Genomic DNA, 12,042 nt, shown 5'->3' with positions numbered 1-12,042 from the left:
TGGAGGTCGTTGATGAGACGCAGATCCTGTAGCTGCTTTGAAGTTGATGGGGAGACGTAAGGTAGCAGTTTGAGGAGGACGTCTGCGTGCTGCAGCGAGCGTTGCAGGTGAGAAGGATTGGAAGAAATAAGTCAGTTCAACGAGACACAACACACAGCCGTGCGAGACAGGGATCGCTCCTGAAGGCAGGCAAGGTCTCGGTCGGACGATCCGCTCACCTAGCCAGAGTAGAGGAAAAAAGGGTCCTTTTCTCACCCTCTTTTTCCCATCGCCTTTTTCCTCTCGTGATTAATCGTTTCTGGAAACTACGAAACCATACTATCCGGGAACGGAACAACAGCACGAGTCGATATATCAGCTGATGGAATGTGTGACTCAACGCACGATTGGAAGAAGCCTGTGCGTGCTCCTCAGACCTGCCATACTTGCAATTTCTCTTTGTCGCTGTTACGTCGTCGCCAGCTCGCGTTGCCGGTTGCCGGTAGAGAAGAGTCAGCAGCAAGGCCATGTTGATATTTGTTCGGGTACTTTCGTCCGAGCACGCTGCCGCAGAACTCTAACGGCTTCCGATGCCTCGCTCCAACCGAAGTAGCCTCGCATCGCGGTGTGCTGCGAGCTAAATTTTGCAGCAAGCCGGCGAGAAGAAATTTACACAGGAAGAAGAACTGGATTAAGAGCGGGAGAAGGGTAAAAAAAAAATTGATCTGCACAAGCGAGGAAGCGGAGGGAAAAAGTTGAGCATGTCGAGCTGAAGAAAGCTGAATATTGAAAGCGACCCGCACCCCTGCCAACCAGAGTGCACTCAAAGCTTTTTCATTCTTCTCCTGGCCCCAAAAACAAAAGAAAGGCGCTGGAAGACCGACGAGAAGATCTTCTTCCTGCTGCTGCTGCTGCTGCTGCTGCTGCTGCTGCTGTCGTCAGACCACTCAAGCCATACTCTTCGCGTGTCAACCTCCTCGTCATCCTCTGCCTCGGCCCTACATCCTCATCTTTGTCTCTACTTTCGAGCTCATCCCATCCTCGCAAGCTGCATCGTTCCTCTCCTTGCGGCTCTCTCCCTCTCTTTTCTCTCCTTTGCGGCTGTCTTGTTCTTTCCTCAATATTTTCAGCTTCCGTTCCACAGCTCTCCTTCGATCAGGGCGGCGCTATTCTCTTCCCCTCCAGTTCGGTCTATCGTCGCATCAGCTCGTCGCATCAGCTCGTCGCAGCATCGGATTGTCTGCCAAACTTCCTTCGCCTTTCCTACGATCTTGACTGTGTCCTCGAACAGCACTCGACCAGCATCAGGAATCGCACTTTTCTGCCTGCTCTGACTCATATCGACGCTCGTCAGGCAAAACCCAAGTCAAGATTTGCAGCTCGCTGTAGTCCACTCCAATCCAGCAAGAGCAGTGGGAGCGAGGCCTAGGTGTGCCCTTCCCATCTGCATCTTTCATATCTACTCTCACGCCCATCATGACCGCTACCCTCTTCCAGGCGTCTCAAGAAGGCAACGTTGACCTCGTCAGCTCGCTCCTCGAGGAGCCTTCTCTCGACATTGACGCCCGCGACGACACCGGTCTCACTGCCCTTCAACACGCCGTTCGAGGCAACCACGTCGACGTGGTTTCCCAGCTTCTTGCCAAGGGCGCCAATGCTGTCGAGGTGGCCCAGGACGACGCCCTCAAGCACAACCAGGAGCTCGCTTCCGTCATCAACAACGCCTTGCAGCACACTCAGTCCGTCGCTTTCCAGAGCGCACCCGTCATCGACTCGCACGGCGGCAAGCAGCTCCCAGATGGCACTGTCAGCTACGTGCAACCTCCCGCCTACCAGGGCCAGATGGACGCATCCATGCACCAGCAGCATGCCCTCCACCACCCCATGTCCCAACCCATCTACCCCTTCCAGCCTCAGCACGCCTTCTTCGACCCATCCCACAACCCCGAGCACCGCGGTCATTCGCACAAGGACAGCGCCTCTGGCAGCCTTCCCCCTCCTGAAGTCGCCAAGATGATTCCGTGCCGCTTCTTCCCCAACTGCCGATACGGTGACAAGTGCATGTTTGCTCACCCTGTCGCCATGCCAGCATCATCACCCAACGCAGGTCCCGTGTCGCCCGGTCAAGCCCCCATGTTCTACCAGTCCCACGCTTACGGCTACCCTGCTTACGGCCCACCGCAGCATTTCTACTCGATGGCGCCCCCCATGCCTATCCAATACACCCACGCCGGCGTTCCCATGCCGGTCCACATGCTGCCTCCTCATCACGTGGCACACGCACCGCACTCGAACGACGGCGATGCCTACGCCAACCACTTTGCTGCGCAATCGCGCCAACCCTTCGAGCCGAATCAGGCGGTGCAGGGCGAGCCTGAATCTGCCTCGAACGACGGCCAGCAGCAGGTCGCCGCTGAGATTGAAGGCGCCTCCGTCGTCCCCGTCCCCGTCGATGGTGACGACACTACCAGCGCAGCGCCCACTGCCGAGGCAACCGTCATTGACACCGAGCCAGTAAAGTCTTCGCCAGAAGCCAGCGCTTCCAACAACACCCCCACATCCTTCAGCGCCTTCATGGCTCACCACGCAGCACCCTTCCAGCCTGCTCCTGGCGCACAGAACGGCGTCGTCGGCATCGACGGCGGCATCCTCAGCGGCTCGCAGACTTTCAACCGCGGCAACAAGGGCGCCAGGCGAGGCGGCGCATCCATGGGTGGCAGCTTCGGCTCGCGAGCCGAGTTTGGTAAGCGCTCCACTGAGCGTCCCGCCTGCCACTTCTTTGCTCGCTCCGCATGCAAGCACGGCGAGGACTGCCGCTTCCCGCACATTCTGCCCGATGGCACCGACATGCGCGGGCCTAACGCCGGCCGTTCGAGCCACTCTATCGAGGCAGCTCGCGCCATCAACCGCGCGCTTGCCGCCAAGAGCGCCCGCGCTCCAACTGTAGGCTCGATGGCCAACGGCACCAGCGCTGCTCACTCCAGCACACCCGTCAACAACGAAAGCAATGGTCTTCCCGCTGCTCCCACCAACGTCACGGTGTCGACATCCCCGGCTTCGGCTCAGACTACCATCAGCGCCGCCGACAAGAACGAGGCCGACAAGCCTGCTTCGACGGAAACAGCAGCCAACGTCAACATCCCCACTGCCTCCCCCAAGACTGCGTCCGCGACGCAGAAAGAGCAAAACAACACAGCCAAGCCCGCAAGCACAGGCGCTGCTTCCACTCAGGTGCCAAAGACAACGAGCTCGAACGGTAACGCAGCAAACAAGAGCGATTCCAAGGTTGACAGCGCTGCCAACGGCAAGCGTGCTGCCGCTCCGGTTGCTGCCGGCAAGTCGGATGAAGCCAAGCCTGCCGCGGCCGCTTCCACCAACGGCGACCGCATCCCTGCGTCGATCCCGTCCAAGCCCACTGTCAACGGCAATGCCAACGGTCACGTTGCTGGCAATCGCCAAAACAGTGCCAAACCTCAGCCCAATGGCGTCCAGGGCGGCGGAAAAGGTCACCAGAACCAGCAGAATGGTGCTCGCCCGCGCGCCAACCAAAACAGTAACGGTCGACCCAACGGCCAGGCTGGTCAGAACGGCGCCGGACAGAAGAAGCCCGTTACGCAGCAGCGTCTACCCAGCGCAGCCGACTTCCCCGCTCTCTCAAACGGTCAGGCTGCCGCGGCCTCATCGACCCCCAGCGCCAACGGTATGGCCAGGCCAAACTTTTCGGCCATTCTGTCGGCGCCTGCGCCCGTCAAGAAGCAGCCTGAGTCTGTCAAGGAGACCGAGGCGCCTGCAGCTGACGACAAGACCACTGGCGCTGCCGCATCATCCGACGAAAGCAAGGAGGGCAGCACCTCTACGCGCGAGGCCGAGGCCAAGAACAATGGCGCTGCTGCTGCTCCCAAGCAGTCGTCTTCGGCTGCCCCGATGCTCGACTTTGCGGCGGTCGTGCAGTCGAATCCTGTCGCCGTCTAATGCTGCGGTCCGGCTAAGCTCCACTGCCTCACTTCTCAAAAGGACGCTGCGGCGACATCATCGTTACGCATCATCTGTCCACCTTGTCCTCCGCCCTTGTGCTCGATGTCGACGTACGAGGGCGAGGAGGACTCAGCATACTCCAGACTGTTATCCTTCCCCGTTCCCTCTTTCTTCCCTTCCCCTTTCGCCTGATGGATGACGCTTCTGGTCGCGCAGATCGACATGCTCGACTTTCGCATCTCGACACCATCATGGCATGTTCTCGATATTCGTTTGTCTTCGACTTTCGCTTCTTTGGTTCACACGGTGCGAGCCGTCTCTTTGTTCCCTTGATTCGTTATCATTTGGTATCTCTCTCAAACATACATACAACAACAGACTCGTTACATGGTCCCGGTTCTCTGTATACACCTGTACGCTCGTTCAGATTCTGCAAAAACTTACGAGCTTTTCAAGATGTGCCTATCAGAAGCTCGCTCACTTTCGCAACGGATGCGGTGCTTTGAGTGCAACGTTGCTTTCGTTGCCTGAGCTCAGAGTGTGCAACGATGAAATGTGCAACGTTGAGGCTCAAGGCATGGCAAGATTCAGCACATTGCATCGATGATGAGCGCTAGGCTTCGAGGAGCTGTCGCCCAGAGACACGTGCTGCTGGCTGCCTCTTCCATTACGTCAATTATCTCTCGAGTACACTTATTTTTATAATTAATAAATCGGGATATTTTTGCCCCTGTCTGCGAGTGTGAGTTCACAGCCGCGTCAGTGAATCGAGGCCTCACCACCGACTGTCAGAAAGCTGACGATAAATTCGCTAAATAGAGCATATTAATAAAACAGACATATCGGAAAACAGAGCTGTAAGTACTGTCATTCGATGCCGTACATCTGAAGCCTGCACTTGACGCAACTTGCCATCGGAAGAAACCGATAGCTCTCACTTTAGAGGACCTTACAGAATGTGACCGACGACAGTTGTCGTGCGACTGTGGGAGGCACTGAAACTCAAGGAAAATCAGTCGAGGGTGTGCGGGGATGTGCAAGATGGAAGGGCCTCAGACGAGAACAAATGTCTTGGCGTTGACTCCGCCTGTGTTCTGCGCAAGTGAGCTGGGGCTGCATGTTCTGTTTTGGCGAACTGAAATGCTGCTGCGTTCGGCTGTGCTGCTTACTTCTATTTGTTATTTTCCATTTCCTAAATATCCCACCTCGTCATCGACTTGTCTCTGCCGCTTGCACGTTCCTTCATCCCCTATCTTCTCACCACCTTCCAGTCTCCCACTGCCGCCCTTGTCAACGTTGAGCACAAGCTCGCTGGTACCACAATCGCCCACGACGGGTCGTCAGTCGGTCAGCCAGCCAGCCAGCCATCCACATCCGCCCCGCTTCATCTGACTCGCGAGCGTGGACGCAACTCGGACCTGGCATCTGCAACAAGCTCTCGACGTTCGACCCGACAACGAAGTAGTGGACTACGAGTTGCGACAACCAGCAACATGTCGTCCGAGGACGGTTCACACTCGTCCGGGATACTCTCTGGTCTCGCCCCGGCATTGAACCTCGATGGTCTCATTGGACGATCTGAAGCAACATCAGCAGACAAGCAGTCATCCAGAGACACGGAGCAGCCATCGTCGTCCACAACGGTTGCGGCTTCCAGAAACGATGCCGGACCCAGTCGCAACCCGGGCGAACCTCACAGCAGGCCTGGCAGCGTCATGGCGCCTTCTGTCCAGTTCGACGAGCAGAGCTTGCAAGCTACTCCCTCAAATCAACGGAGAGGCGCTAACGCTTCTTTACCGTCGTCGCCAGCTGCCGGCTCCCACTTTCTAACCGCATCCCCCTCCGCCGGCTCAAAAGCATCGCTGCATGGCAGGAAAGACGCCGCCAATAGGCAATCCCATGCCTCAAGTCATCGTCATCACCGCTTGTCCAGTCGTGCATCGGCGGCCAGCAGCTCCACCAAGAAGGAGCCTCGCTCACACAGTGCGAAAGGCACCAGGAGAAGCAGAGCGAATCCCACCATCGTCACCGTACCCGTCTGGGCGCGCGACGAGTCTCCAAGCCCACCTCATTCGCCCATGGCCAGTCCGCAAGCTCACAGCATTCCCAGGTCCTTGCGCGAAATCGAGTCGCTCAGTCTTCCAGCTGCCGAGTTGGGGAACGAGGAACGCACTCAACAGGGCACCTCGACGCAGGACAAGGGACAGATTTTTGGCAAGTCCAGCACGGCTTTCGACCGCGCCGTGTCGCCGGAAGCAGTCGAGCAAGCAGAGGCCCAGGAGGCCCAAAGCACATCGCCCGACCGGTGGTGGACGTTCACACTGCCGCAAAAGTACCGCTCGCGTCTACACGAGCATCATCTGCGCATGGCGTTCCACCACGAGAGGATGAAGTCCGAGTCGCAAGACAACATCACAGCCAGCAACAAGGCGAATCGAAATCGCAAAGACGGTCAGAGCGCCAAGAAACAGCAGCGTCAAAACTCCAACTCGGACTCGGCGCGTTCCGACGCGAGCAGCAGCGGCGACAGCAGCGACATCGAGATGCAGGAGCGCACAAGCAGGGAGCGAGACGAGCCGCATCACGGCTATGGCTTCGGTGCAGGCGTGTGGAACGGTATGGCGGCAGGTCTGGGTGCGAGTGGGCTGCTCAACAACAAGCAGCATGGCGCTGCACAGTCGCCCAAAGTCACGTCGCCATCCAAGTTTGGCACCGGCGAGCGCGCAGCACCTTTCACCGACCAGCAGCGTCAGGCATCGCCGTCACCGGATGGAACTTCCACGACTCGCGCCGACGATCGCGACTTGGAGAAGCAGCAGAAGCCTGACCACGAGCCAGAGTACCCGACCATGTCCTTCAAAGCTCGAGTAGAGAACCCAGATGTGTTTACCGTCCACCAGCCTGCGACACCTGGTTGGGCTTCGCCCTGGAAACCCGAACAGCGTGGTCACGGAGGGTTGAATGCGGCTGGCTACTTTCCACGAACGGAATCCGGACGCACGATCAGATCCAACGAGGGGCGAACAAACGGGTGGTACGCCGCTTGGAAGAACTTCTTGATCCACAACCCTTTCGTGCCGCTTCTCTTCCGCCTCATCAACATCGCTTTCACGTCTGCAACGCTGGCAGTGGCCATCAAGCTGCTCATCGTGCTTCAAAGCGAGGGCGCCAACGATGCGGTGGGCGCGTCGCCGCTGGTGGCCATCATCTTTGCTCCGCTGAGTCTGATCCACGTCGGCTTCCAGATCTGGCTAGAGTACTTTGGACGTCCCATCGGCTTGTGGACGGTGCAGTCCAAGTTGTCATACACCGTGGTCGAGCTCATCTTCATCTGCCTCTGGTCGTCGGAGCTTTCGTTGACGTTCGACAACTACTTCACGTCGACGCTCGTCTGCGTCAACTACGGCAGCCCGTACGTGGGCCCTCGTGAGACGCCTGCGGATCGACCAAGCCCCTTGAACGATCCGAGTCGCAAGCCGTTCATTTGCAGACTTCAAGGCTCTCTGATCGGACTCGTATTTGTGAGCTTGCTCGCCTATCTCATCGTTCTTACCGTCTCTCTCTTCCGCATATTCGTCAGGGTCACCGGCGGAGGCAGGAGATAGACGGCCAGATCAAGGTTCCTCTTTGATCCTCACATCGCCTCGCATCGCAGACCTCCATACCTGTCACGACCTCATCATACTCTCGTTGGCCAAGATACCATTTTCGCTTCTTCACTTTTGGATCGAATTGGCTTTCATTTGCTGCTTAGCTCCCACGAATTCACTCTGCATAACTTCTACGAACCCACAGTGTTCTGCATGATAGACGGCAACTCTAATCCAAACGGTCGCTTTACGTTGACTTTGATGTACTTGGATCGATCAACTCATCACCCAATTCACCGACCAGATCTCGACCTGTGACTTGATCTTCGGCAGGCTTAGCGTACAACGAACGTGTGAGACAGTTGTTCTGATCCTTCGACGGTGGTTCTACAGTCATCAGGCCGAAGGGCTCTTTCGCACGGTCCAAGATGACGATCGCGGTGTGCCGGCGCAGACCAGTCAGATGCTGACTGAGCGGCGATTTTTTCCTTCGCACGCTCTGCGACTCGAATCCGCAATTTGGGAGGCCCGCCTTCGCACAGCTTGCATTCATTCGACCGCGGCGTAGCCGAATCATCACTATGTTGCGTCTTTGTTCGGAACCCACTTTTTCCTTACTAGCCAGGTGAAATGAAGTGAGATTGGCCATGCAAGCCGAAACCTTCTCATTCTGGCTGTCGCATGTCGCTTTCCGAAGTGAACGGTGGTTCCGAACGGCGTGATTGGACTGTTGATCGCTGCATCCGCCCATGCGAGAGCTGTCACGAAGCTGATCACCCCCGCGACGCATGTGTTCCTCACCCGACTCTACGTTCCTCCCTTCTCCTGTCAGTCTGCAGCATATCTGCTGATCCGACTCTCCTCATACCCCTGCGTGAAAGCAGAACTCGAACAAGTGACTTGCGGGAGTCAATCTCCTGAACTACGACGTCCACATGCGACTGTTGCATCCAAATAAATGGCCTCCTTGAACCCCAATTGCGTCCGTACACAGCCTTCGACCCTTCTCTCTCATCCTCTCCGGCTTATTTCGAGCCTCAACCCGAGGAGGTGAAGTTCGTCATGGGATCCAAGGACGACACTCGAACAGAAGATGCTGCGGCAGCTCCTGCTACTCCCAGCGCCGCAAGCTTGCCCAGTCGGCCCGAGTGCAACGTGCCAATGGTGACGTCTTCAACTTTGGGTCCGTCTACGTTGCGCTCATCTACATTGAGCTCGTCCACGTTGTGCTCTTCTACTTGGGATGGCATGATCCAACGAGGGGGAGGCGGACGAGGACGAGGCATGAGCGGCGGTGGCAGGACGAGAGGAAGAGCGGGCTACCCCCGCTCTTCTCGCGGTACATACGGCCATTCACGAGGAAGCAACGGGCAAGATAGCAGCTCTTCATATGCATTCTCGCAGTCTCGTCAGCAGTATCATGACCGGCACTCGAGTTGGGATTCGGTGCCCGACGAACAGCAGACGCTTCCCGCGTATCATCAGCAGGCTGGTCGTGGCCGAGGCGGACATCACTACAACCAGCAGGCTGCTACACGCAGATCGCATCGCGGCGCAGGTAAATCCCGAGGCTTTTGGCCGCGATCTCGCACCTATCAACCTCGGCTCTCGTATGATCCACAGTATCAGCAAGATGAAGAAGTAAATGCGGACTGGGACAGAGACAGATTGTCGCTGACGAGCTACACCGATCAGGCGGCAGCCACGGCAGCTGTGAGCCTTCCTCGCGCTCAAGCCGTGATCATTGCGCCACTAGGCACTGATTCACGCGCACCTTTGAGCGCTCCCATGATGCCTTTTGCCAATGCTGACGGCGATCATGGTCTCACGATGCACGTTGCCAGCCTTCCATCTACGATCGTCGAGCCTCAGGCTCCCGCTGTCAGCTCCAAGTCTTGGCCGCTGACTTTGGCTGACATCGAAAACACTCCACCACTCGTCTCCGATTCTTTCGGCGATGAAACCATCCAGTCCGGAAATCACCAGCAGCAGTCGAGCGGTGCTTCGGTCCCTGCCAGTCCGACGACCCCGCTGCATCACCAGGACCTACGCTTTCAGGGCATCGACAGCCTCGGCCATCCCAGCCATGTACCAGAGTTGATCTATGCATGGTATCCTTTCCCGATCGTACCTGGCGAGGTCTCTGGCACACCACCACCTCTGCCACCCCACTCGACTATACCCTACGCAACAGTACCAGCATTGCACGCGCTGCCTCCACGTCCCCCGCCCCATCTCTACTTCAACCACGACCATGCCTTGTTAGCCCTCCACCCCCATAGCTCTCTCGTCCCAATCACCTGGTGGCCGATTCCGTACCTGCAATATTGGGGTCCGGAAAGGATTGGCGAGCATCCCAACTATTACGATGTACCCATGGTGAGTTATACTGCGCGTTCAGTTACGCGTGGAGACGTGGAAAGCTGAACATACTGTCTGCCCATTTCGCCGTGTGTCTTCGACAGTTTGCTCAAGATGGTTAACTCCACCTGACCGGTCACCATTTCATACACGCTGGGAGCAGCCTCGGGCTGGGACGCGATGCGAAAGCAAAAGTCAAAGTTAAGGAGGTGATAAAAGTACATTACAAAACTGTGATATCATGCCATGCCATGCTGTGTTCCAATTGACTTCATCCGGTGAAATCAAACTCCATCTTGTACTGTTTCCCAGCCCTCACTTCCGCCGCTGACGCCTTCCGCCCCGCGCCCAATCCACGTCTGTCCGGCGCACTCGGCGTATCGACCTGCTTTTCACCAGCAGCACTGCTCGGAAAACTACCAAAGCTATCGGGATGAGCCATTGTTGGTTTCTCCCTCGTGAAGTACTCGTGCTTCAGCGCAGCTTTTGCGGAAATCCTCTGCTTGGGATCCCAATGTAGCAGGTGGAAGAGGAGGTCGAGGGTTGCCGGTGTGAGTTTGGTAGGGTGAAAGGCGGAGGTGAGGTTTTGTTTGATGCGATGTTCTTCTCGACGCAGGGCTGAGCTGGAGGGGTTGGAGGGTTGAGGTTGAGCAGCGAGGACGCCTGACCAGAGAGGCAGGTCGGGCCAGATGGTGGTGTTTGGTCGGCCGAGTATGCTTTCGATCTTTCGAAGTTGGTCGGCTTCGTCTTTGCCTTGAAATAGCCCGGCGCCGGCGGTGGAGGTGAGCAGGAGCTCGGCAAAGATGCAGCCTATGCTCCACATGTCGATTTTCTCGTCGTAGAGTGGAAGTGAAGGTGGTGGTGGTGGTGCTGTGGTGGATGCATTGGAGTGAAGTTTGGACAGAGGATGAGAGGAGGTGGAAGTGGAAGGTGGTTTTGTGGAAGGGGAAGATTCGCGGGATTGGTGGATGAGGTTGAGGTGGAGGAGTTCGGGTGCACGATACCAGAGTGTACACACGAGATCGGTCATTCCCCCATCCCCAAGCTCCTCCCCCTCCTGTCTCTTCTGTCCACCCGCTTCTGCTCTTTCACCCGCTCCACGCCACCCATCAATCGGATCCCCGAACCGCCTCGCCAACCCGAAATCTCCCACTTTCAACCTCCCCCGATTATCCATCAACAGATTGCTGCTCTTCAAATCCCTATGCACCACCCACCCATCATGCAGCCCCGCCACCGCCTCGCACAGCTGGAACATCAACGTCTTGATCTCGCTCGGAGCGAATCCGGTTCCAGCGGACCTGTGCATGGAGGTGAGCAGGGTTTTCAGGTCGTGCTCCATGAATTCCAGCACAAGGAAGATCTGATCGATGGTGTTGCCGATGCACACTTCGTGAAGTGTGACGATGTGCGGGTGATCGCGGGAGGCGGAGAGGGTGGAGATCTCGCGGAGAGAGGTGATGGGGAATCCAGAGTGGAGAGAGCTGGGTGGTAGTTTGAGTTTCTTGACCGCGACTGAAGAGGGTCCAGGAGGTGAGAGAGGTTCGCGCGGTCGTGCACGGAAGACGACGCCGTAGGTACCTTCCTGGATTTGATTGAGACGCTCGTAGCTGTAGATGCTACGAGATGGTGCGATGGGAGGATGGTTGGAACGACGCAAGGCCGACCATGTCGGTGCTCTTTGATACGGTTCCGGTGTGGTGCTCTGTGCTGGCGCTGATCGGGATTCGCTCCTAGACGTCGGCGACACACCTCTTACTGCGCCGCCCGAGCCCTCCCCCTCCATTTCATCCGAATCATCCTCTCTCAGCTTCCGCTTCGTACCCTGTGAACCTCCCACTTCATCCTGACCTAACGCACGCTCGCTACGCGCAGCCAGCCTTTGCCGAAGCGCCGCTTCCTGCTCGGTCAAGCTAGCGTCGATCGAGGACCCATCAGACCCGCACCCTCCCATGCTTGCATGTCTTCAGTAAGGGCTTGCTGCGACCCGAGCTGAAGCTGACAAGAAGGTGGTGTTGTTTATATAGGGCATTGGTTGTTGGTGGAGGTGAGCCAAGAAGAAAGTGTTGGTCTCCGCGGGCGTAGCGCAGCGTCAGCGTGGACGTGCACCGGACTGGCAGAAATTGAGGAATTGCGC

General features: G+C 57.2%; 8 protein-coding genes across 8 annotated transcripts; 2 read left to right on the top strand and 6 right to left on the bottom strand.

Annotated features, from left to right (window-relative positions):
- Window positions 1–1,105: 1,105 nt before the first annotated feature.
- On the bottom strand, window positions 1,106–1,318 carry PHSY_007141 (hypothetical protein; the record flags this gene model as incomplete). Its single annotated transcript, XM_012337736.1, has 1 exon — window positions 1,106–1,318. One exon carries the CDS (start codon window positions 1,316–1,318, stop codon window positions 1,106–1,108), a length of 213 nt encoding a protein of 70 aa, XP_012193126.1.
- A 137-nt stretch (window positions 1,319–1,455) lies between these two features.
- On the top strand, window positions 1,456–3,951 carry PHSY_007140 (hypothetical protein; the record flags this gene model as incomplete). The annotated part of the gene is made up of 1 exon (XM_012337735.1): window positions 1,456–3,951. One exon carries the CDS (start codon window positions 1,456–1,458, stop codon window positions 3,949–3,951), a length of 2,496 nt encoding a protein of 831 aa, XP_012193125.1.
- Window positions 3,952–3,986: 35 nt separating this feature from the next.
- Window positions 3,987–4,193, bottom strand: PHSY_007139 (hypothetical protein; the record flags this gene model as incomplete). Its single annotated transcript, XM_012337734.1, has 1 exon — window positions 3,987–4,193. One exon carries the CDS (start codon window positions 4,191–4,193, stop codon window positions 3,987–3,989), a length of 207 nt encoding a protein of 68 aa, XP_012193124.1.
- A 1,254-nt stretch (window positions 4,194–5,447) lies between these two features.
- On the top strand, window positions 5,448–7,559 carry PHSY_007138 (hypothetical protein; the record flags this gene model as incomplete). Its single annotated transcript, XM_012337733.1, has 1 exon — window positions 5,448–7,559. The coding sequence occupies one exon, from the start codon at window positions 5,448–5,450 to the stop codon at window positions 7,557–7,559; it is 2,112 nt and encodes a 703-aa protein (XP_012193123.1).
- Window positions 7,560–7,791: 232 nt separating this feature from the next.
- PHSY_007137 (cytokinesis regulator) lies at window positions 7,792–8,334 on the bottom strand (the record flags this gene model as incomplete). Its single annotated transcript, XM_012337732.1, has 1 exon — window positions 7,792–8,334. The coding sequence occupies one exon, from the start codon at window positions 8,332–8,334 to the stop codon at window positions 7,792–7,794; it is 543 nt and encodes a 180-aa protein (XP_012193122.1).
- Window positions 8,335–8,581: 247 nt separating this feature from the next.
- Window positions 8,582–8,830, bottom strand: PHSY_007136 (rRNA biogenesis protein RRP5; the record flags this gene model as incomplete). Its single annotated transcript, XM_012337731.1, has 1 exon — window positions 8,582–8,830. The coding sequence occupies one exon, from the start codon at window positions 8,828–8,830 to the stop codon at window positions 8,582–8,584; it is 249 nt and encodes an 82-aa protein (XP_012193121.1).
- A 478-nt stretch (window positions 8,831–9,308) lies between these two features.
- PHSY_007135 (hypothetical protein) lies at window positions 9,309–9,581 on the bottom strand (the record flags this gene model as incomplete). Its single annotated transcript, XM_012337730.1, has 1 exon — window positions 9,309–9,581. One exon carries the CDS (start codon window positions 9,579–9,581, stop codon window positions 9,309–9,311), a length of 273 nt encoding a protein of 90 aa, XP_012193120.1.
- A 595-nt stretch (window positions 9,582–10,176) lies between these two features.
- On the bottom strand, window positions 10,177–11,859 carry PHSY_007134 (hypothetical protein; the record flags this gene model as incomplete). The annotated part of the gene is made up of 1 exon (XM_012337729.1): window positions 10,177–11,859. The coding sequence occupies one exon, from the start codon at window positions 11,857–11,859 to the stop codon at window positions 10,177–10,179; it is 1,683 nt and encodes a 560-aa protein (XP_012193119.1).
- Window positions 11,860–12,042: the final 183 nt, after the last annotated feature.

Source organism: Pseudozyma hubeiensis (assembly GCF_000403515.1).
Source record: "Pseudozyma hubeiensis SY62 DNA, scaffold: PHS68, whole genome shotgun sequence".
Classification (NCBI taxonomy): domain Eukaryota; kingdom Fungi; phylum Basidiomycota; class Ustilaginomycetes; order Ustilaginales; family Ustilaginaceae; genus Pseudozyma; species Pseudozyma hubeiensis.
The sequence above is the reverse complement of the archived record's forward strand: the minus strand, read 5'-3'. Positions and strand labels throughout refer to the sequence as shown.